This window comes from Phyllostomus discolor, chromosome 14, assembly GCF_004126475.2.
Source record: "Phyllostomus discolor isolate MPI-MPIP mPhyDis1 chromosome 14, mPhyDis1.pri.v3, whole genome shotgun sequence".
In the NCBI taxonomy this organism is placed as follows: Eukaryota; Metazoa; Chordata; class Mammalia; order Chiroptera; family Phyllostomidae; genus Phyllostomus; species Phyllostomus discolor.
In genome coordinates this window covers 10,887,252-10,912,179 of record NC_040916.2, presented here as the reverse complement: position 1 = coordinate 10,912,179, position 24,928 = coordinate 10,887,252, and the positions used below count along the sequence as shown (strand labels likewise).

Genomic DNA, 24,928 nt, shown 5'->3' with positions numbered 1-24,928 from the left:
AAAAATTTGGCATACTTCACAATTTTGTCTTGGGCCAGCCAATTCTACATAGTTAAAAAGAGGCCTTTATGTTGTTAAAAAGATTTTGAAAATAAACACATTCTGGGAAATTCATTTTGAGTATGTAGGTTCCAAAAATAACAGCTAATAACCAATTTATAAAAAGAAAGAAAGTATCACATATGTTTAACTCTATCTCCTCTTCTTAAAGATACCATTTTATCTGTGATTTAGGAATTGGGTGGCTAGAATGCCTAAGGTGGGAAGGGAAAAAGGAAAGGTAACTGATGTTTTATGACAGGAAAGGAGCCTAATGCCTAAACTCCTCACAAAAATTCCACTTCCACACTTTGCCCTCTGTCATTTCAAAGTCACAATGCTTAAAACAATGGCAACTTTGAGTTTTCAAAGGCTTACAATTTAAAAATAAGGTTTACCCTTAGGTTGAATGGTCAAATTTTCTCAGTTAAATATTCCAGAAAGGCTTGCTTTTCTGGTCTTTATAAAATAATTCAGAATCTAGGTTTGAATAGGATAATTTGACTGCATTAGAAGTTCATCCTTTCTTTAAAATACTCTTGTACTCTCAAAGGTACTTTATTTTTATCCTAATTGGCAAGAATATTAAGTTCTATTAAACTGAAATAAGCCATACAAGTTTTGAAAGACTATTTTAATTACAAGTTAATATATTCATCTTAGATATATTAAGACATAAGAATTCCTTACCTGTTGTACAAATTTCTGATCAATGTATCGCTTTGCAATGCTAGGCTGGAAATCAGGGCTCTCCAAAAATCTTAAGAAGAATTCATATACCAACTATGAGAGAAAGTCAAAAGAAAGTTAAAATGATGCCTGTAAAACACTACCCTAAGTTATATCATACCAAAAATATGGCTCCCTTACCAACTACTAGGGAGATTTCAGATCTCATTAAAAAAATAATAAGTTGTAATAGTTTAAAAAAAAACACATACGTTCACAATTGGGTCTCCTAAGCTGGTAAATCTGGAGAATTATTTATTGCTTTGTATCATTCATTAAAACATTAAATTACTGGAGCTAGAAAATAAAGATGGTGTCTACTAAATACTAAGACTATTTTGCAATCCGTATTTGCTGGCACACATTCTTTCTCCAGTGGACTACTAAACTACCTCAATTTAATCTTCAGAGTGTGTTAAATACAGGATCAGAAACCTCCAGATAAGAGTAAACTAGATCATAAGGGGCAGTGTTATCAATTACAATAAAGAAAAACTTCAAGTCTTAACATAAAACTACAGTGGTAAAAGAATTAAATCGAGCAGCATACCTTACCCACACTTGGGAAACAGTGAGCCCAGTTATATAAATACAGGGCTCAGGAAGGAATGTCTGTGCACCACAGATAATGAACTGGAAGTCAGAGCAGGCCTTCCACTTAAAAAGTGCCAGGATCTTGAAAGTGATAACAAATGTTCACTTGCTACCACAAATCACTGAAGTAGTTTTCAGTTCAACTTGCCTCAATTACACCTACACCTTGCCTTACACCTTTCAAGGAGAAAGACAAATGCACTAAAGTTTTTTTTTAATTATAATCTACCAGCTATAAAAGGTAGGAAAGCAAGAATATAGCCCAAAATGTGCCATAATTTATTAGCTATTAAACTACACATCAATCTGGCACCCTAAAAAGGAAGGTTAGATCACAAAGTAAAAATAGTCATTCAATAAACTGTTAGGTAGCCAGTTAGGCCACAAATAGAAGGGAGAAGGAAAAAAAGACTGCCAGCGTACCGACCTCACAACATACTAAAAATAAAAAGCATTACCAGATTTGGGCCCTATCATTCACCCACAGAATAACACATTTTTACTACTACAAATTCAGTAATGTTCCAAGGCTAACAGCAGTTTTGGGATCTGAGTAAATACTGTTTTTATTTGATGCATCTGTCCAACTATGCAACAGGAGTGATGCTTATCTGGTCTAATTATTATGTAACTTTTATGTTAAGTATGAATGAAGTATGTAACAAGAGCAGTCCCTGGCTGGTGTGGCTCAGTAGATTGAGCACAGGCTGTGAACCAAAGGGTCGCTGGTTGGATTCCCAGTCAGGGAACATACTTGGGTTGAAGGCTAGGTCCCTGGTGGGGGGGCCGGTGAGAGACAACCACACATTGATCTCTTTTTCTCCTTCCCTTCCCCTCTCTCTAAAAAAAAATAAATAAAATCTTTTAAAAAAGGATATAACAAGAATAGAAGTTGATGTCAATTAAGATTTTATTTATAAACTTCTAATCAACCAACTATACAGATACATAATTTGCTTTGGGGTACACCCTACAAGTGATCAGAGTCCTCTGAAGAGTTAGTAGTCTCACAGACTGCTACGCAGTTTCACTGGCACGACTTGCTCAGTGCCTATTTTCATGTCCAATACTAGGCTACTGTGATAGAATAAAAAATACATACTTGGCCCTAACTGGCGTGGCTCAGTGGCCTAAGTGCTGGCCTGTAAACCCAAGGGTGGCTGGTTCAATTCCCAGTCTAGGGCACATGCCTGGGTTGCAGGCCAGATCCCCAGTTGGGGATGTGTGAGAGGCAACCACGCATTGACATTTCCTTCATCCTCCCTTCTCCTCTTTAAAAATAAATAAAATCTTAAAAAAAATACATATTTGATCTCATCCTTGGTTACTGGCACAAAGCTCCTAAAGCCCTTGGAATTTCCTGAGTGACAAGGAGTGAAACAATCTTTTGTCATTCACAATAAGCCCCTTTCAGCCATACCTGAGTTCACACTAATAAGGTGACTCTAGAAGGATGGAGACTGGTTAATTACAGGACCAAACCATGTGACTAGTGCTGGGACTTTCTGCCTCAACCACAATCTCCAGGCAGGGAAGATCGCTGGAGATTGAGTTGAATTGCCAACAGCCAATGATTTGATTAATCATGCCTACCGAAGTCCTAAACGAAAGAGTTTGGAGAACTGGGATGGTGAACACATCAAGGCACTGGGAGGGTGGTACATGGAAGCTTTCAGCCCTTTCTCCATACTTTCACCCTATGCACCTCTTCCATTTTGCTGTGCCTGTGTTGCATCTTTTATAATAAACTGACAACAGTAAGTAAATGTTTTCTTGAGTCATTATAGCAAATTCCTGAACCTGAGAAGTAGGTCCTGGGAACCTGCCCAGATTCATAGTTAGTTGGTCAAAAGTATGGGAGCCTCAAACTCGTGACTGCCATGTGAAGTGGGGGGCAGTCTTGTGGAACTGAGCCCTTATTTAATCTGTGGGGTCTGTGCTAACTCTGGGTAGTTATGAATAAGCGCAGAGAACTGGAAAATTTCTTAGTGTGGAAAATCCATGCATTTGGTGACAGAAGTGTTGTGGGTAGAGAAAGAAGTTTTCATTTAGTTACGAACAGCATGAATGGCTATCAGGCACTGTACAGTTCCAAAAAGCTCATTCACTTGTTAGAGAGGTAAGACAAAAACAAAAACATAAAATGGTATATACACAAAAATTACATCGCACAGATTATGAATGAAGGAGCCATTTAGAAGAGGGCCGTAACACTGGGGAATAAGGTCAATAGGAAGAGTTTGGAGGACACGCAACTTAAGCCCTGCATTTAGTAAGATTTTGGATAACCCAAGAAGAAAGAGGAGGGCTTTTATAGAAAGAAAGATAGGTCATGTCTTGAGAAGAAAATGGTATATGGTATAGACGAGGGTATGCGATCAGAGACTCGGAATCTTTATGCAGATACCCAGTTCGGCAGAAGTTAAGATGAGACCAAGTTAAACAGGAGTCAAGCATAACAGTCATTAGCCTGTATACTCTACCTCTCCTCTTAAGATCTGTGTCAGAGATACAGAGCTTAAGGCTTAACAGTTTTAAGAGTAACAGCATGTCCTTTGGGAGACCTATACAACATCAAGCTCCATATAGAAATGAATCCTCTAAATCACATACACGGTAGAAACGTGTGCCTACCATAGTTTGCATATGCACCATTTATCTGACAATGAGCATTAAGTGACCAGTCAACATTAGCACCACTGAAGAGATGACAACAATAGGTTATCTAAATACACGCAGAGCACCCCCAAACAGAAGTAAAGGAAACCCTCGTGATCGACAGAGCTAAAAATCTTCAGTATGGCACAATTAAGACCATGCTTCTATAAAATTGCACCCTGACCCCACTGTCACTCTTTATACCCTTATACTGCATTACCTTCTTCTAGTATTTATCATACCCTGACATAGTATTATTTATTTATCATTTATTCTTTTCCACTAAAATGTAAGGGATTTTGCTTGTTAGTTCAATACTTTACCCCCAATATTTAGAAAAATGCCTGGAACACAACAGATGCTCGATAAATATTTACTGTAGTTATGGAAGTTACTCATTGTTCTATATGAAGAAATAATTTGATCCAAGAATCTAAGAAACAGTACTACAAAGACTAGATACTTTCAGAAATGGATTCAGTTCCCTAATAAAATAGCAAACTTCACATGTTCAATGTATGGTTGGTATTACTATTTCTGTAAATAAACAAAAAAGAACAAAACTCCCTAAAACATGAAAGATAAAAGCATAAGGAATTGTGGATAATCTTGCCATCCTACTCAGTATGACCATGTCTTTCCCAATGTAGTTAACACATACAAAATTTTGGTCTTCATCAATAAAAGACTTTAGAAAAAGGTACAACAGAAACTAGAAAAGATGGTTAAAGTGTCTGAAAATAAGATACTTTACAAAAAGCTGAAGGAACTGGAAATGTTTGGCCCAGAGAGGCTGAGAAGCAACTTTAGTGATCAAGTACACAGAAGGTTCTTTTTAAGGAATATGGTGACTGAATGTTTTCCAACCTCTATTAAGAGGAAACTAATTTAAACAGATTTTTAATTGATTTAATATATGAAACAACTTATGTAATAATCAACATACTCTTAATGAGATAGTTTATGTTAAGTGCCTAAAAACATTGCCTGGTACATGATAAACTAAAAAAATCTTAGTTCCCTAAAAATCTGTTTTTTTCCTCTGTAATTTAAAAAACCCTGTGGCAGGCTAACCTAACACCCATTCCCTTCCTCCTGCCTGTCTCCACTACTGAAGCTGGAAAAACTCAAGACTCACCCTCATTCTGTGTTACAACTAGAGGAACAGAAAAAGGGAACAGAGGATGGAAAGAAGAAAAACTAAGAACAATCCAAGAGAATGAAGAAAGATTAAAGAAGTGATTTTAAGAGAGAGAGATTCAGAGCCAACATGTAAATAGCAGGCAGTCCCAAAGAAGGAAAGCAAAGCAGTAGAACAAAAGAAATATTAAAAACTATTACTGAAGAAAATGTTTCAGGAATAAAAATGGACTTCTACAGTAAAGAGTACTATTCAGCTGGAGAAATTTACCTAGAAAATCACTACTTGTGTACGTATAGTCCAGCAAAGTAATTGGCCATTAAAGGGAAAATATCCTTTAGGTGTCCAGGCAAAATGCCGAGTCTTTATAGAAGGGAAAGAAAATCAGACTGAAATCAGAAGACAACAGAATAACATATTTAAGGTACTTGAGGAAAAATATCACCCTAGGATTTTACATTGAATCAAGTTAATCTTTAAAAATAAAGGCTATAAAGACAAACTGCTATTCAGCATGAAAGAACTCATGGAATAATGTTCCCATGAGCTCTGCTACTAAAGATTGAGCTCCAAATTACCAAGAAATGACTGGAGAAACTTTGACATGAGGAATTATTGTGAACATTAAATATGTTATCTATAGAACTAATAACAAGTGATGGGCATAAAGATGATGGGATAGCATACAATTAGTTACATGTTCTAACTGTGTGAAGGTATCATACAACTCTCAAAAATACGGAGTTGTGGGAAAGGATGGAGAAGAGTATATGCAAAGTAGAAGCTTCAAAGTGCCATATAGGTATTTACTGTGGAGTGAAAGTATATTAACTTTACATTAGATGCTAGGGGAGAAGGAATTGGGGAAGGGACTATTTGCTAATTTCAGTATTCATTCTAGGGAACCAATAAAATAGCTACAAAAGAAAGAACTAAGGGTATCATATAAAGATATCAATATAAAGGTAGCAAAATACCAACAGTAATAGCATTTAAGAAAAAAAGGGGAGAGCAAAAAAATAGTACAGTTTTAAAAACTGGGCTAGGTTCTGTGTATACATCACCCCACTCAATCTTTATACAACCCTGTTTTACCCCAATTTTATAAAGGAGGTTACAGAGAAGTAGCTCACCCAAGAGCATACATGTAGAAAAGTATCAGACTAGGATTTCAGTAGAGGTCTATCACCAGATTCATTTCCATTTCACCATACTTTGTAATGTTTACTTCTCTAGTTAGAATTTGTATATATTAACTTTTGTTCCATTTAACTAAGGCACATCTGTATGTGTATAATTGTATCTTTAGAAATTCATGAGGTCTAAAAAAAGAAAAAGTGATGACACTGAATTATTTGGAAGGTCTAATTTATTGTTGTTAAAATAAAGCTGAAAAGGTATGAAGTAAATGTCGTAAGAATTTGTATTGGTTTGTCCAAAAAGTCCACTAAGTTTTTTCCATACGATGGCTCTAGTAACGCTTAGTTGTCTTTAACTTCATTTGAAACTATTCTGTTAGACTGTATTGTGACAGCTGTCATATCAGCATGCATTTTAAAAAAAACATCAAAATTGGTGAATTTTTGTACAGTCATTTTAATACTGAAGATAGAAGAAGATATGCAACATTTTTGAAGTATTATACTTTATTTATATTATTTCAGGAGAGGTAAAAATGCAAGAAAAGATTTGTGCCATGTATGGAGAAGGTGCTGTGACTGATCGAACGTGTCGGAAGTGGTTTGCAAAGTTTCTTGGTACTCTTGACATTTTGGCCAAATAATTCTTTGCTGTGGGGCTGTCTTATGCACTAGAATACGTTTAGCAGCACCCCTGGCCTCTATCCACTAGAAAGTCACTAGTAGGAGATAGCTGACATACTCAAGATATCCAAATCAATTAAGTTATTAGTGAAAATGAAAAATGTGTCTTATGGAAAAAACTAAACAGACTTTTTGGCCAACCCAATACGACAATAATACCATAAAGGAGGGAATGGAGATCTATTGGACCAAAGTTTTAAAAATCACTGATTTCAAATTAGTATTTGACCAAACTAGATTGTTTTAAGATGCTAATTGTAATCCCCAGGTATCTCCTAAGAAAATGAGTAAAAAATTATAAAGAAACATGGGAATTGAAATAAAATGGTACCCTGGAAAATACCTAGTTAATGTAAAAGGCAGTAATGGAGGAGCAGAGGAACAAAAAAGACATAAGACATATAGAAAATGACAAAGTGGAAGACGTAAAGCCTGCATTATCAGCAATTACATTAAATGTAACTGGATTAAACATTCCAGTCAAAAGATAGGTATTGTCAAAATCGATTTTAAAAAACTATGATCTGCCCTGGCTGTTGTGGCTCAGTGGATTGAGCGCAGGCCTGCAAACCAGGGGGTTACAGGTTCAATTTCAGTCAGGGCACAAGCCCAGGTTGTAGGCCAGGTCCCCAGTGGAGGGCTCATGAGAGGCAACCACACACTGATGTTTCTCTTCCCCTCTTTCTCCTTCCTTTCCCTTCTCTCTAAAAAATAAATAAAATCTTAAAAATAAATAAAATAAAAAACCATGATCCAACCACATGCATTTACAAGAAACAATTCAAATTCCAGGAATCAACAGACTAAAAGAATGGAAAAGATGTATCATGCAAAGGAGAACTGAGTGGCCATACTAACGCCAGACGAAAGAAACACAGAAACTCTATTTTAATAGTTCTAACGATAAAAGCCATCCATAAGGAAGATACTGTATAACAATCATAAACATATGTAGCTAACAATAGGGCCGCCAAAATATATGAAGCAAAAACTGATAGAACTGAGAAGTAGACAATTTAACAGTAATAGTCAGAAACTTCAATTATCTCACTTTCACTAATGGTTAGAACTAAACGGAAGATTATTAACAAGGAAATAGAAGACTTGAACATTATAAACCAACTAGATCTACGATTTCTACAGAACACCCTATCCAACAACAACAGAATACACATTCTTCTGAAACACACACGAACCATTCTCTAGGAAAGACTGTATGCTAGGTCATAAAATAAGCCTTAATAAATTTAAAAGGATTGAAAACATTCAGAGTGTATTTATTATCCAACCACAATAGAATAAAATTAGAAATCAGTAACAGAAATGTGGGAATCATGAAAATGTAGAAATTAAACACATATTCAAATAAATAATAAAAAAAGAAATCACAAGGGAAATTAGAAAACATCTTGAAATGAATGACAACAAAAACACAACATACCAAACTATAGGCAACAGATGTTAAAACAAAAACTTGTACATGGATGTTCTTCACAGCTTTAAACACAATTGCCAAAAAGTAGAAACCACCCTAATGTCCATCAACTGATTAATTGATAAACAAAATGAGGTATATCCACACAATAGAATATTGTTCCACCATTAAAAGGAATGTGGTGATAAACATACAACATTGATAAACCTTGAAAATATTATGCTAGGTGAAAAAACCCAGATACAAAAGTTCACATACCATATAATTCCATTTATATTAAATATCCAAAACAGGCAAATCCAGAGCGAGAGTAGATTAGTAGTTATCAGGGCTGTGAGTATGGTGGAATAGAATGTGGCTGCTAATGACAAGGGAGTTTCCATTTGGGGAGATAAAAAGTTCTGGAACTAGATAGTGGTAGGGGTTGCACAGCATTGTGAATGTACTTAATGCATCTGAATAAGTATACTTTAAACTAGTTTAAATGGTAAGTGTATTTTATCACAATAAAAAAAGAGAAAACAGTTTTGGAAGAAAATAATGTTAAAAAGGTATTACAAGTAAAATCTTTTAAACAGACACTCAGATCTGAAGGAGTCATGATTTCAGCAGAATATCACAAATATAAAAACTGTCAATACATAATTATGTTCCATACTTGTATGTGAGGCCAAGAAGCCTCAAGTGTGGGTTCATCCTCTTCTGGATCAAAATCTGGATTATCGCTTGGAGGAAGGGTACGGAAGATATTAGCACTGATCTGTAAAGAAAAATAAATTTAGATTTATGTTCTGTGTTATGTAATTGAATTCAACAATGGAAAATGCAATACTTTTAAGATAACTTTATTTAAGAAAAAAGTTAAATTGTGGCTGAGCTTAGTTTAAAAAAACCCTATAAACATCTTCAAGATATGAAGAAGGCAGGCATTAGTTTTTGTCTGACTTCTTCAGACAGCAAGCTACTGAAGATTACAGATTACCTCTGAATTTCTCTTCACTCCGAATTTCTCTTCCTTAAATTACAAGCTGTTGCCCTGATCAGGTGGCTAAATGGTTGGGCATCATTCCTCAAATGAAAAGGTTGCCAATTCAATTCCCAGTCAAGGAACATGCCAGGGTGAGGGTTTGGCCCCTAGTCAGGGCACTTACTGATATTTCCCTTTCTTTTCTCCCTCTCTTTCCCTCTCTCTAAAGATAAATACAATCTTTTTAAACAAATTACAAGTTCTTTCCAAGTTTTTCTTAAAAAAAAAAAAAAAAAGTAGAGGAACGGAGGGAAGTGTATTGGGGTAGGGGAGCAATTTGGAAGCATCAAGTTCCTAACTCTACCTATCCCTAACTTGATTCTTTTCATTTTTCTACAACTTCCCCTATATTCTAACCCAGCCATTTACTTATCTTATAACCCCAAATTTGGTAAAATATCTCCATTCTTATATATACATACCACACACTAAGGAAGAGGAGGGAAGGAGCAGAACGTCTTCATTGCTATTACGGACCGTTTAAAATACCTCATGGTAATTTATTTTATTGTATTTCATCTATTCTGAGCCTTTTTTAAAAAATTAACCTCTGAAATCAGGAAGTGCTTTGAGAGTTTTCATTTTAGATTCAGTGAAATATAGGACATATATTTCATCTTTCACATTATCTCAGTACCAAGGTAAACTACATATCCTTTTTCCCTAGTAAAGGACAGATTGTGGTCCCAATTCACAATTCTTTGAAGAATGATGTGCAGGCTAACAAGTCAAATGGTTTAGTTTAGTCAGCAATAAAGGCATACTTTGCTGGGTTGGTCATTTGAGATAAATTATTTGGGGAATAGAGGACGAGACAAGGGGAATGTAGTAGTGTAAACAATTTCCAACTATTCTTATGAAGTGGCATCTCTGGTAGGCTAAATAACTGCTAACAGTCAATTACTATAATCACAAGACTTAGAAAGTAATAACATAGAATTTGATATGCTAGAAAATTAACTATATATAATACACCAAAGATTTGAACTTTAAAGGACTAAGTTGGTGAGTTGACTTCACTTTTAATCTAAAACAAATATCCACAAGCTGAATCACACACACCTTCTTACTTGGGAAAAGAAATAAATCCCAAAATTTATTAGTATATAGCAATCACAGAATAATATGACTCAAGTATTTGAGTACTTTCAATATCTAAGCAACAACTTTATAGAGATAAAAATAAAGTATCTTCCCAAGGACTTTCAAAATTACTGAGTACAAACCATTTGAAATCAGTGGAAACACTACTGTGAATGTTGCTGTTCTCCCTGAACATTTTTTAATGATAAACACAAAATAAAACAAAACAAATAAGCAGCCTATCAATATTCACTATTTATATTTTCAAACTGTCACCTTTGACTGTCTCTGGGAGTTGAGAATGCCAATTTCATTTTGATTAATGTTCTATCGCTAACCTTCAAAAATTTTTAAAGCTTTTATTTTAATTTTTCCAAAAAAAAAAAACCCCCACCAAAATTTCTTAAGTCCTTTAACAAGTCTTCTAGCACAATGTGATAAAAGAAAAAACCCACCTGGTATATTAGGGTGAAATTTAACTTTCTACACATTTGCTCTTCCCCCAGAACACATATTAGCAAGGGGATGGAAATGAAGGCAACTCTAAGTTATACTTGCTATGACCTTTGACACCCTGTAAACATTTACACTTCAATTATGGACTCAGTGACTCTCTAATTATTCCAATTGATCTTCCTTTATTTTGTTAGTATGCATACAAACATCTTAAACGAATGTCTACTGTCTGATGAAGAATAAGGCTGAACTATTAATAAACAGTACCCTAATCTTCAAAAAAGTTGGCAGTATTTTTCATATCACATATTGCAAACATTAATATTATTTAACTTCTGAAAAGTCCTGAGTTTTCATTAAAATTCAAGTATTATAGAATCTACAAACATGATATTAAAAATGTCCTAAATAAGAATTTTTTAGATCTGACTTCCTTCCCCACCAATGAAATGTGGAGAGACCCTTGGTGTTCCAGTGGTCTTCTCTTCTCCCTTTAGACTTTCTCTCTTGGTGACTATTCAGGCCCATGACGTTAATTATCTATCAGTCTTGTATAATCTTGAGCCTATCTTTCTCCTGAGATCTAGATTTGTACTACCCAATACTGTAGCCACTAGCCATTGTGGCTACTGAATTCCCCAACTATAATAAACAATACCAACATCACTGAAATGAATGGATAATCTTTCAAATGGGCTATTTTTAAAAACATTCTGAGTCCATTAATTATTACAAATTTATTAAAAATAAGTCTCGCCCTGGCTGGTGTGGCTCAGTGGATTGAGTGACAGCCTGCAAACCAAACAAAGGGTCATCAGTTTAATTCCCAATCAGGGCACACGCCTGGGTAGCAGGCCAGGTCACCAGTTGGAGGCACACAAGAGGCAATCACTCATTGCTGTTTCTCTCCTTCCTTCTCTTCTCTTCTCTCTAGAAATAAATAAAATCTTAAAAAAATAAAAAAGTCTCACCCTGACTGGTGGGGCTCAATGGGTTGGGTGTCATCCCACAAACCAAAAGGTTGCCAGTTCATTCCCGGCCAGGTCCCTGCCTGGGGGCACATGCAAGAGGCAACCCATCGATGTTTCTCTCCCTCTCTTTTCTCCCTCCCTTCCCCCCCCCCCAAAAAAAAACCCAAATAAAATCTTTAATTAAAAAAAGATCTCATTAATTCATAATTACACCTCAGATATTACTTGAATTTATATAAATCTGAGGAATATAAGTCTAGAAGCTTACCATTTTTACTATGTCAGAATACGCTGATTCAACGATTACACCGCGATTAGTTGAAACATACTCAACCAGTTCATTCAGTGTTGCTCTTTTAATTTCTTTGCTCTTCAAGTCTGAAACAGAGTCCATGAAATCAAACAGTATGCAACACTGTTGCAACTTCTGACAGAAGAGCTCTTGTTGTTCATTTGAAGTGGCATCTATAAATAAAAAAAAGAAACTTAAAATTAACTACTCAGAAGTTACCTTTATATGCTTATTAATTTTATAGAAGCTCTTCATATACATAAAACTTCTCTCAAAAATCTAGTGAGAAATTTACCCATCTAATCACATCATTCATGACAGAAACAGATTTATATGGACTCTTTCTTCTAACTACCCACAATCAGTCATAAATACCATTGAGTCTGTGTATTTTACATATCTGGAATCTCCCCCCCCACACACTTTTTTGTCATTTGCACTGCCATTTTAATGATTTATCATCTCTCATCTAGATTACATAAATGGTAACCTAACTACTCCTCTTGCCGGTGCCATAACCATGACTACTCCTGATTCATTCTGAACTACTTCAAAAGCTAAAATCTTGCTAAAATGAGATCTGATCATACTCAGCACTTTTCAAATATCCTCCAAAAACTACAGATTGAAGCTCAAACTCCTCAAGACTACATAAAGAATGCAGCTGCCTACTGTCAAGTCATCTCTTGGTACTTTCCAGCATGCCATTTCACTTTGTTAAACCATACTCCTGGCAATTTCCTGAAAAATTTACACTTTTTTCTCTGTCTTGAACGCTCTTTTCCCACATTCCCACCCTGGGAACTGTCTCCATTTATTAAGTTTCAATATAAGCATATTCCCCTCTCAGAAGCTTTCTCTATGGCACTGAAACATTTGTTAATCCACTTTTATCCAAATGTATCAAAGGTGCCTATCTCTATTTTAAATTTATTGTGCTACATGGCAATAACACCCCTAGAGAATACGAGGCCCCTAAACACAACAAAAACAAGTGTTATTGTTATCTATCTCCCCCTCTCCCTCCCCAAGCTCCCTTTGTCTTGCTAGCACAGTATCTGGCACTTATGTGCCATTCAATAAACATACATTCAATAAATGTTTATTGTTTTACCTCTTATTACAAAAATATGGGCACATTATATTGATTTGACTCTAACAAATGCATTAAATCCTTTTGTTCCCAACATTCAAAAAATAATTCTGAACTTTCAAATCTGTAAACAAAGACTTTCACTTAGTTCAGGTGTTTAAATTTGTTATACTGAAATTACATTTTTTTAAAGAATTTATTTATTTTTAGAGAGGGGAGGAAAGGAGAGAGAGAGAGAGAGAGAGAGAGAGAGAGAGAGAGAGAGAGAGGGAGGGAGAGAGAGAGGGAGAGGGAGAGAGAGAGAAACATCAATGTGCAGTTGCTGGGGGCTGTGGCCTGCAACCCAGGCATGTACCCTGACTGGGAATCAAACCTGCAGTGCTTTGGTTCGCAGCCCGCGCTCAGTCCACTGAGCTACGCCAGCCAGGGCTGAGATTACATTTTTAAAAATCATATTTCAATACTAATACTTAGCTCATTATATACAAAGTATTCCTCCATTCAAAACAAATACCTACTTTACATGAAGATAAAGGTAGGTATCTTCATAAAAATGATAACCTAACCAAAGGTGCCTATGCTTTTTAAATTCTTAGGGGACAGGAAGCTAGTGAAATTACTACGCAACTGTATTCAAGTTGCTGTCCTTAAAGGTACTGTGTAGATAAGGTACTGTGCTAAAATGTAGCAGGTCAGATATCCTAAACTCATTTTGACTGGTCAATTTTATGGAATGATAATTTAAAACAATTCTTTTTACAATGAAACAAATGTGGGTATTATAAAGAATGACAAAATTTATATGACTTCTGAAGTAAAAATATAAAGAGTCAAAAGTTTTTTATTTAGGATCACCTTTAATGAAACTGTTCTAAAGTGGGAATGTTTTAAATGTATCCTTTATAAAAAGGCCATTAAATTTGCTGTGATTTTTAATAGCAAGTTAATAACATGTTAAATAGTTATCTTTACCGCAGAACTAAACCTCATTCTATAGGGGTTCAGAGTGAAGAACCATCTGGCATACAAACTGCATATAACCTTATTAGTCATACCCTCACAAATTCACTATCCTTGCTCATCACAAAATGATCATTAGTCATTCGAAGCAGAATCGGCTATTCTATGAGAAGTCAGTTGTACCCCAAATGGCCTTTTACTTAAATCCTCTAGGGGCTTGCCCTTCAAGTTAAAATGGGGATATGCATTTCATTTCAATTAATAAATGACGTCCACTTAAAACTGGTATTGAGTTGATTTCAATTAATAAGTAGATGTCTGCTCAATACTAAGTTTTAAAGATTTTTAGAGAGAGGGGAAGGGAGAAAGAGAGGGAGAGAAACATCAATGTGTGGTTGCCTCTCAAGCACCTCCTCCCACTGGGGACCAGGCCGGCAAGCCAGGTGTGTGCCCTGACTGGGAATGAATTGAACTGGCAACCCTTTGGTTTGCCAGCAGGTGCTCAATCCACTGAGTCACACTAGCCAGGGCTGCTTAATACTGTGTTTTCAAAACTAGAAGATGGACACCTCTGCTTTTTGTAAGGTTCCGAATTAGGCTAAACTTATTAGACTAAGTGTGTATTACACTAGAAGGGGGTGACTATTTGAGCTGTAAGAATCCTCAACTCATATTGTACAGGGAATCCCCATAGTTCTCTCAGTTACTAACTAAAATCCTTATTTAGAAAAACATCTATATCCCTATTATATGGCTTTATGTCTTTATTATAGTGTGTGTGTGTATATGTCTACATATAATTAAATTCCATTATAATGATGGTTTGGGGAAATAGGTATCATACCTCTAGAAGTTAACTCAGTTCTAACAGTCTTTAAATATTTTTTAGCTGTTTTTCTCACGTTAAAAGCAACACAAATTCATAAATATCCTATTTTAATATGTGATAGCCAGTCCTATTCTCTTTCCTCCCCCTACCTCCTCAATGTGAAATCTCTCCTTTTCCTGTTCTCCAAAGGACATGCCTTTGTTCATACTCTTTTCCCTCCCTGAAATACCTTACTAGATTTTCTCCTGTTCCCAAATCCTACTCTTTAAGAATAAACTTAAATCTTATTCCTCACAAAACTTCCCTTAGGTAGATCAGGATACAAAGATCCCTTTCTTCTCTGAACATCTATAGTACTCACAATCTCAATCACAGAGTCGAGAGAGTACTAGTTGGGAGAACACATTAGTATCTTTAGGTTTGTATTTAACAAATATTTCTTTTATCACCTCCACCCCACCTCCCCAAAATACTGCCGATTCCTCAAAGGCAAGGATCACTCACTTATCAGGGTTTCCTTTTATTTCTTATACATCTAGCATAGGATATAAAAGGGATTAAAAAATATGTGATGCTTAAACACTAGATTTAAAGAATAAAGAGTATATATTGAAAAACAGGCTACAGAACAATGGAAAGTTCAAATTTGGTGCTGGATACCAAAATGGCATAAACTGGATCATTACATCATGTCTATCCTTAAGAATTTATAACAATGACCATTTTTATCAATAACCTACCTTCTTGGTAGATTTAAATGGATTAAATGAGATAATGATCATGAAGGTAAATGCATCATGTATTTCAAAGTGGAATACAAATGGAAAGCATTTTTTTCTTACACCACATGTTAGCAGCCTATGGCTAACATGTTAGAAGACACAAAATGATTTTCAGACAAGACTGATAAATAGTCAATTCAGAAACATGCTACATGAAAAAAAAGGAAGTTTCTTTTCTGGGCGCCTAATTCTTATGTCTTTTCTGGAAAGAAATTAATGTTTTTCATAGCTTCTCTGTTTAGTAACCCATCTCTTAGCCTAAAGATTTACTGGTATTTGAATTTGTTTGCTCTCTTCCAGAACTACATCCCAGCATTACTGAAAGCTTGGGTGGAACAGGTCATATCTGGATTTTCCCAAACATTAGAAATATTTAGAAAGAAGTTAACATTTCGATTCCTTTGGTGCTGAATTAAAATAGAAGTTTTTCACACTATATCCAAAAAACCCCAAAACACTAATTCAAAAGAACATAAGCATCCCTATGTTCACTGCAGAATTACTTACAATTGCCAAGATATGGAAGTAATCTAAGTGTCCATCAGTGGATGGGTGGATGAAACAACTATGGGACATTTACACAATGAATACTACTGGGCCACAAAAAAAAAAAGAAGAAAAAAAATTTACTCTTTGCAACAACATGGATATAACTGGAGAACATTAATGCTAAGTGAAATAAGCCAGTCAGAGAAAGATAAATACCATATGATTTCACTCATACGTGGAATCCAATGAACAAACTGAACTAACAAGCAAAAGAGAGACAGACTCATAGACAGAGAGCAGGATGACAGCTGTGGGGGGAGGTTAGGGGGTGGAGGGATCAAGCAAAAATGAAAATGGACTCATGGACAACAGTGTGGTGACTGCAGGGGAAGTGGGGTATAAAGGGGATAAATGGTAATGGAAAAACACAATTAAAAAATAAAAGCTAAAATAAAAATAAAAGTTTCCAATCCTCAATTATTTTTACTTTTTTTCTTTTATTTTTTAAAGATTTTATTTATTTTCAGAGAGGGAAGGGAGGGAGAAAGAGAGAGAAACATCAATGTGCAGTAGCTGGGGGCCATGGCTTGCAACCCAGGCATGTGCCCTGACTGGGAATCGGACCTGCGATGCTTTGGTTCGCAGACCACGCTCAATCCACTGAGCTACGCCAGCTGGGGCGCAATCCTCAATTATTTTTAGATATTAAAGAATAATCTTTTTCTACCTAACCCTTCCTGTAAGTACATGTTCTACTGAACAGTCCACTGTGCTACATAATAAATTATAATACTACTAACATTAGTGCTTGCTTCATGCCAAACATAATTCTGAATGTTTCATATGTGTGAATTTATTTAACTTTCAAAACAGTCCCTTGAGGTTAGTTCTGAAAGTTAGAGATTTCCCATCCTCAAGTGGGAACAGTACACAACATAAAATAATAATGTTATCAGTCAATAAATAAATGTAAAACTTATTGCTATTTACAATATAGACAGGGCCGATTCTCTACATAATCTGGAATTAAAAAGAATTTGAAAAAATTTGAAAGAGTAAATGTAAATAGAACAATTAAAAATAAAATAATTAAAAGCAGTAAAGTTATAGAAACTACAAGGTTTTTGACTGCTATTATTTTAAGTACTTTTTTGTGCTGAGTTTCTTGGCAGCTAAGGTGAAACAGGTGTGGAAGAGTAGAGTAGATTGTAAAAGGTTAAATGAGAGAAGAAGCTACTGTTGACTACACCTTTGGATGGCTTAGTTCAAGACATGCAACGTTTTTATACAGGTAAAACATTTTTAGGATGGTTATCCTAGTAAGAAAACGTGATGATGACAGTTTACATCATTAAAAAGATTGTAAAATATTTTGCAGTTGTAAATGTTTAGTATGTCCCAAATCTTAGGCACCTTTCTAAAACATCAGTTACACTGAATTTTCTCCTTAGAAAAAAAGAAAAATTAATTTTGATAGGTTGAAAAAAGATCAGACTATGTTCTGGCTATATTTCACAAATATAAATAAAAATTTGTGAGAAAAATAATGCATAATAACTGTATCCATTAAATGTAAAAAGCACTGACAGTATCTACACAGGCCACTTAATGCTGCAGCTTCACCATTACAGGAATGCTTGCAAATGTCTGTCGTACTCCACGATGTTTCAGTCTGGCAATGTCTTACATTTCGGCAGCAATGTCACACATTGTTTTTACTTGACTATTTTTACTAGGCTAATGTTGATTATCCATTTGCCATTTTCAATGTGAATGATGTCCATTCTGATTCTTATGGTGATAGGTATTTCACTGAGAGGTTTAAAAATAAAAACACTTCTGGAAACACATAAGTTCAAAGGAAAAATTCAGAACACCTTACAGTATTACATCACACAGCAACTGGAATGGTGGATGGTGACAGTGTCATTGTTTTTGCATCATACCCAAAGTACAACATAGTATCTGTTTGCTCAGTCACCTACAAATTTATTGCCAAAAACCCAAAATTTTTGTTGGAGCAGTTTAAATCAGGTCTTCTTGAAATGATAACATGTATCTGTTTCAAGGGATATTAATTTCTTCTAAAATATGTAAATGTATCAGGAGCAAATAAAGAATCCATATTTAAAATCCTAGTGACTGCTATTTGAATGAAGAGGAAAACTCCAGCCTATACATAAACCTGTTAGTATACAGGGTCTGGCACAAATAATACCCCCTTTTTATTACAAAATCATAAGCATGTAACTATGTAATATATTAACATCATACTCAAGCACACCATATGACATTTTAGGTGAAATGTTCAAATTAAAACTATAAGTTATTACACCCATATTATTACCCTACCAACCATACTCAAGCAGATGTTACTTCTGCCAGACCCTGTATTTTGACCTCCCTAAGTATTTACCTAGGAGCAATTCCAACCACTAATTAGTATCACAGTATATCATATTTGACAATTTTAGAAACTTTAAGCCTATATGTTGCTTAAAGGAAACTTGATTACAACTTAAGGATATTATATAAGGATGAAATACCAGTTTACATTTATTTTTTCAATAACATCAGAGCTAAGGATTTACTAAAAATGCTCTTCTAAAAATATTAATGACTCCACAGTATAAAAGCTCAGCATGAAAATTATAAAAGATACAAGAACACTGCAAAAGCAAGGAATTTTATCTAAAAAACAAATGTGCCTTGCTTTGAAAAATATATCTTTAAATCTGACTAGAAGAGTTTTTTTAAGTGCATCTTAATTGTCTTCTATTTGATTATGACTGAAATTTGATCCCACTAAAAAGTTCTCACCACTTTAGAATTCCCTGCATGGTCTTCTGCTGAGTGAGACCTTTCATATCCCAGATTTAACACAACTTTTGAAACTCACAAAGCCCAGGTAGGTCATCCCTACTTATTTCTAAATTCTTAAGTTTTCTTCAATAAGCAAACTTGAAGATGTATCTAGCTTACACTTCAAGAAATACTGTTTTAAAAAACTATTTTTCAAAGTGTGGGTTGCAACCCATTCCTGGGTAGGAAGATTGTTTTAGTGGGTCACAATAAGAAATTTTAAAATATAAAGTATCAGCATGTTGCATGTAAGAGTATTATTTCGTAAACTGTATCTGAGTACTGAGTTATAAAATAAAATGTTTCTCACTATAGTTTGCACTCAAAAAACATGTGAGAGCCACTGCTGTACAATATGTAAAGTATTGTTAAGATGCCACACTACACTGCATGCCTAAAATCACAAAGTAAATCTGCAATGAACCTGGGATTCAAATCACCTAGAATGCAAGAAAAAGTGTAAGACTAATGTCTTTGAAATATCAACTGTTCCTTTAATAGCTTTATTTAAAATCTTAAGAAATTTACAATGCATATTACCAGTAGTCAAAAATTCCAAATTTGTTTATCTCCTCCCCTTCACTCCAGAATAAGAGAGGAGACTTCTGGTCAAGAAGGCAGGGTGCGCAGACAGGCTTGCCTCTCTGCACAACCACAACAAAATTACAACTGAAATATAGAACAACCATTGCTCAGAACTGAGAGAAATTGAGTTGAATGGAAGTCTGACAACTACAGAATTAAAGAAATCACACCCATCCAGACTGGTAGCAGGGAAAAGATGCAGAACAGGCTGACCCCACATCCATATGTGGAGGATAAAAATTCCGGAGGGATATCTTGGGAGCGAGGAGTCCCAGCCTCGCACCAGGCCCCCCAGCCCAGGGCTCCAATGCCAGGTGGTAAGTCCCCACAACTTCTGTCTGCAAAAACCCTCGGGGATTGAGTCAGTGGAAGAAACTTCTGGAGCCCCAAACAGTTCCTCCTGAAGAACCACACACACAGACTCACCTACTCAGGCTCATTCCCTCTGGGCTCTGGCACCAGGGTGGCAGCTTGAGGGGCACCAGTGGTGTGCAAGGGGAGGCTGAGGTTTCTGGCATCAAGGCAAGTAGAGGTCATTGTCCCTTCTCTGGGCCCTCTCCCAAAAGGGCCAGCAGACTGTTGCCAAATCTAAAATTCCATCAACCTGGCTAATGCCGTTTGACCCACCTTGTGGATCACCAGAGACTCGCCCCACCTAAGCTGCTTTTCTGTATGAATGGCTCATCTTGGCTCCTGCTACACAACTTCTAAATCCTCTCAAACAAGCAGCAGCTGGTCCCAGTGAGCCCCAGGCCCAGAACTAGCTGCTTAGATTCACTGCTTGGCTTCACCTGGAAATCTCCAAGCCCAGCACAAGTAGCAGCCATCTCAGGTTGCTTTATAACTCAGGCAGGGTGGCCCCATACAAAGCACAGATGGGGGCTGATACTGACCTGCAACATCTGGGAAACCCTAGGGCCAGCACGCCCAGTGGGCAGCTATGGACCACATTGGAGCCCCACCACCCTGCTCCTGGTACAGCTGATCCTCCATGGAGGGTGGAGGGTGGTGTTAAGTGGTCACAGCCAATCCTTTCAGCTGACTAGCCTGGGAAAATCTTTCCCATTGATCTGCCAACAGCAACCATGGCCACACTAAAAGAGGAAGGCATACGTGCAGCCCACACGAAGGGCGCACCTCAAGGATCCAGCTTGATTGATAGGGGATGATGTGCCACTGGACCCTACAGGACACCTACTGCATACATTAGGCCACACTACACCAAGACACAGAATCAAAGCAACTCCACCTAATAATACATATTAACAGACTTCTAGCCAAAATGTAGATGAAAGTAGATCTACTTTGCCTTGTCACACAACCAAAAGAAGGACAACAAATTAAAAAAAAATAATAATCAGAACTGCCAGAAAATGGAACTGTATGGAAGTCTGACAACCAAGGAGTTAAGAAACATTCATTCAGACTGCTAGAGGCTGGGTGCAGTGATGTGGCCCTGTAGTCCCAGCTACTCAGGAGGCTGAGGCAGGAGGATCACATGAGCCCAAGAGTTCTGGACTGTAGTGAGCTATGCCAATCGGGTGTCCGAACTAAGTTCAGCTTCCTGGGAGCAGGGGGCCACCAGGTTGCCTAAAGAGGAATGAACTGGCCCAGGTTGGAAACGGAGCAGGTCAAAACTCCTGTGCTGATCAGACTGGTAGGAGGGGTGGAGACAGGCAGCTGGGGTGGAGAGGATACATGGCAAGGCGGCAGCTGGTGGACTAGGCAGTCCCACATTTGTGTGTGGATAAACCAGGAGGAACAACTGGGGAGCCACACAGACCGAACAACCGAGAGTTACAGTGCAGGGAAATAAAGCCTCAAAACCTCTGACTGGAAACACCTGTGGGGGTGGTGGCAGTAGGAGAAACTCCCAGCCTCACAAGAGAGTTCCTTGGAGAGACCCGCAGGGTCCTACAATGTACATAAACCCACCCACCTGGGAATAAGCACCAGAAGGGCCCAATTTGCTTGTGAGAAGTGGGGGAAGTGACTGAAAGATGGTGAGCTGAACAAGCAGCATTGTTCCCTCTGACCCCTCCCCCACATATAGCACCACAACTTAGCACATGGGTTGCCCTGCCATGGCAAATACTTAAAGCTCCGCCCCTTAGAATGAAATAGGCACTCTGTCAGAAAAAACTATGGCCCAAAGGAAAGAACAGATCAAAGCTCAAAAAATAGAACTAAGCAATAAAGAGATAGCCAACCTATCAGATGTAGAGTTCAAAACACTGGTAATCAGGATACTCACAGAAATGGCTGGCTATGGTTGCAAAATAGAGGAAGAAGTGAAGGCTATGCAAATTGAAATAAAAAAAAAATTACAGGAAACCAACAGCGAAGGGAAGGAAACCAGAACTACTAAAATCAACAATTTGGAGCAGAAAAAAGAAATAAACATTCAACCAGAACAGAATGAAGAAACAAGGATTTTAAAAAGTGAGGAGAGGCTTAGGAACCTCCGGGACAACTTTAAACATTTCAACATCCAAATCGTAGAGGTGCCAGAAGGAGAAAAGGAAGAGCAAGAAATTGAACATTTATTTCAAAAAATAAGGAGAACTTCCCCAATCTGGCAAAGGAAATAGACTTCCAGGAAGCTCAGAGTCCCAAAGAAGTTGGACCCAAGGAAGTACACACCAAAGCACATCATAATTACTCTACCTAGGATTAAAGATGAGAGAATCCTAAAAGCAGCAAGAGAAAAGGACAATTACCTAAAAAGGAGTGCCCATAAGACTATCAGCTGATTTCTCAAAAGAAACCTTACAAGTAAGAAGGGGCTGGAAAGAAGTATTCGAAGTCATGAAAGGCAAGGACCTACATCCAAGATCACTCTATCCAGCAAAGCTTTCATTTAGAATGGAAGGGCAGATAAAGTGCTTCCCAGATAAGGTCAAGTTAAAGGAGTTCATCATCACCATGCCCTTATTATATGAAATGTCAAAGGGAATTACCTAAGAAAAAGAAGATGATCAAAAATAGGAACAGTAAAATGACAACAAACTCAAAACTATCAACAACTGAACCTAAAAATGACACAAGCAAAAACAAACTAAGCAAACAACTAGAACAGGAATAGAATCACAGAAATGGAGATCACATGGAGGATTATCAGCAAGGGGGGGAGGAGACTGGGGGAAAGGTAAGGGGAATAAGAAGCATAAATGGTAGGTACAAAATAGGGGGAGGTTAAGAATGGTATAGGAAATGGAGAAGCCAAAGAACTTATATATATAACCCTTGGATATGAACTAAGGGTGGTGGGGAATGCTGGTGGGAGGGGTATTGCGTGGTGGAGGGGAATAAAGGGAAGAAAAAAATGGGACAACTGTGACAGCATAATCAATAAAATATATTACAAAAAAAATAAACACAGGGAGACTGCCAAAACCAGAAGACAAAGAAACAGTGCCAAAAGGAAAGAATAGATCAAAATTCCAGAAAAGAGCTAAATGAAATGGAGATAAGCAATCTATCAGATGCAGAGTTCAAAATACTGGTCATAAAGATGCTCAAGGAACTTGATGAGGACCTTAAGAGCCTAAAAAAGATCCAGTTAGAAATGAAGGATACCCTAATTGAAATAAAGAATAATTTTGAGGCAAACCACAGTAGAGTGGATGAAGCTGAGAATCAAATCAATGATTTGGAACATAAGGAAGCAAAAACAACCAGACAAACAAGAAGAAAAGAGAATTTTAAAAAATGAGGATAGTGTAAGCAGCTTGTGGGACAACTTTAAGCAATCCACCATTCACTTCATAGGAGTGCCAGAAGAAGAGAAAGAGCAAGAAACTGGAAATCTATTTGAAAAAATAATGAAAGAAAACTTCCCTAATTTGGTGAAGGAAATAGACATGCAAGTCCAGGAAGTACAGAGTCCCAAACAGGATAGATGCAGAGAGGACCACCCCAAGCCACATCATAATTAAAACGACAGAGGTTAATGATAAAGAGATGAGAGAGGGCTTGTGGGAGAATAGGTGAGAGGTGAGGGGATTGAGAAGTACAAATAGGTAGCTGCAGAATGGCCATGGGGATGTAAAGTACAGTAGCCAAAGAACTTACAGGTATGACCCATGGACATGGTGGGGGGAATCCCTGAGGGAGTGGGGGTGTAGGGGAGCAAAGGGGGCTATATCAGGAGAACTGTAATAGCATAATCAATAAAATACAATTTGAAAATAAAAAGAGTAAACAAATAGATATAAACCCACAATAACAAAAAAAAAATAGAAGACTGGGCCCTCAGGCAACGCACTTCAACAAATTTCTGGAAAACTCAAAATACACGAAGAAGTCTTGCTCTGGCCAGGTAGTTCATTGGTGACAATGTCACCCCAGAACACCAAGGTTTCGGGTTTGATCCCTGGTCAAGCACATACAAGAATCAACAAATGAATGCATAAAGAAGTGGAACAACAAATATCTCTCCTTTCCACTCTCTAAAAAAAAAATTAAGTGTTTTTTTTAAATACATAAGTAAATGGCAAGTGACAAAACCCAAAGAGACGAAGTCACCTCCTAGACAGGGAATTGCAGACAAGGCTCCTACAGAATTCCACATAAGAAAAGCCTGATGAAATAGAGAAGGGGATTAAAACATGAGCTGAGAATAGGGGAATTATATACATCTGCGTGCAACTAAACAGTCTACTACCCCACTCCAAAAGACAGTCAAACACTCATACTCCAGGCCAATGAAAGAAAAAGGAAGGTCCTTACCTAAAGAAACTGCATAGTCCCAGAGAGTCATAGATTCTAGCTTTTACCCAATCCCCTGTCCAATTACTCTAAAATAAGGAGTCAATATACCCCATCCTACTTCTACAGTGATATTTTTGTTCACTCATACATATTAATAGAAAAAAGAATTAGCAGGTATTCAAGGAAAGCCTATAACAAAGAAGCCTAAACAAATAGGAAGAAATAACCCCAAACAAAGGTATAACTTAGCATTGTGATATTACAGATGCCCAAGAGAAAAGACTAAAAATTTTCAGAATAAAAAATTCTTTCGTTACAAAAGAACCAGAGGCAAATATCCATCACATTTTTTATCAGCAAGAGTGAT

General features: G+C 36.7%; 1 protein-coding gene across 3 annotated transcripts in view; it reads right to left on the bottom strand.

Moving 5' to 3' along the window:
* Nucleotides 1-24,928, bottom strand: part of PPP2R5A (protein phosphatase 2 regulatory subunit B'alpha) — a 67,345-nt gene that overhangs the window by 19,692 nt on the left and 22,725 nt on the right. For all 3 annotated transcript variants that reach the window (XM_036015273.1, XM_028530585.2, XM_036015274.1), the window contains exons 2-4: nt 12,225-12,421; nt 9,078-9,179; nt 730-822 (exon numbers count right to left, since the gene is read on the bottom strand). In XM_036015273.1, coding sequence (XP_035871166.1) covers nt 730-822; nt 9,078-9,179; nt 12,225-12,421 — 392 coding nt within the window. The remainder of the gene's footprint in view (nt 1-729; nt 823-9,077; nt 9,180-12,224; nt 12,422-24,928) is intronic.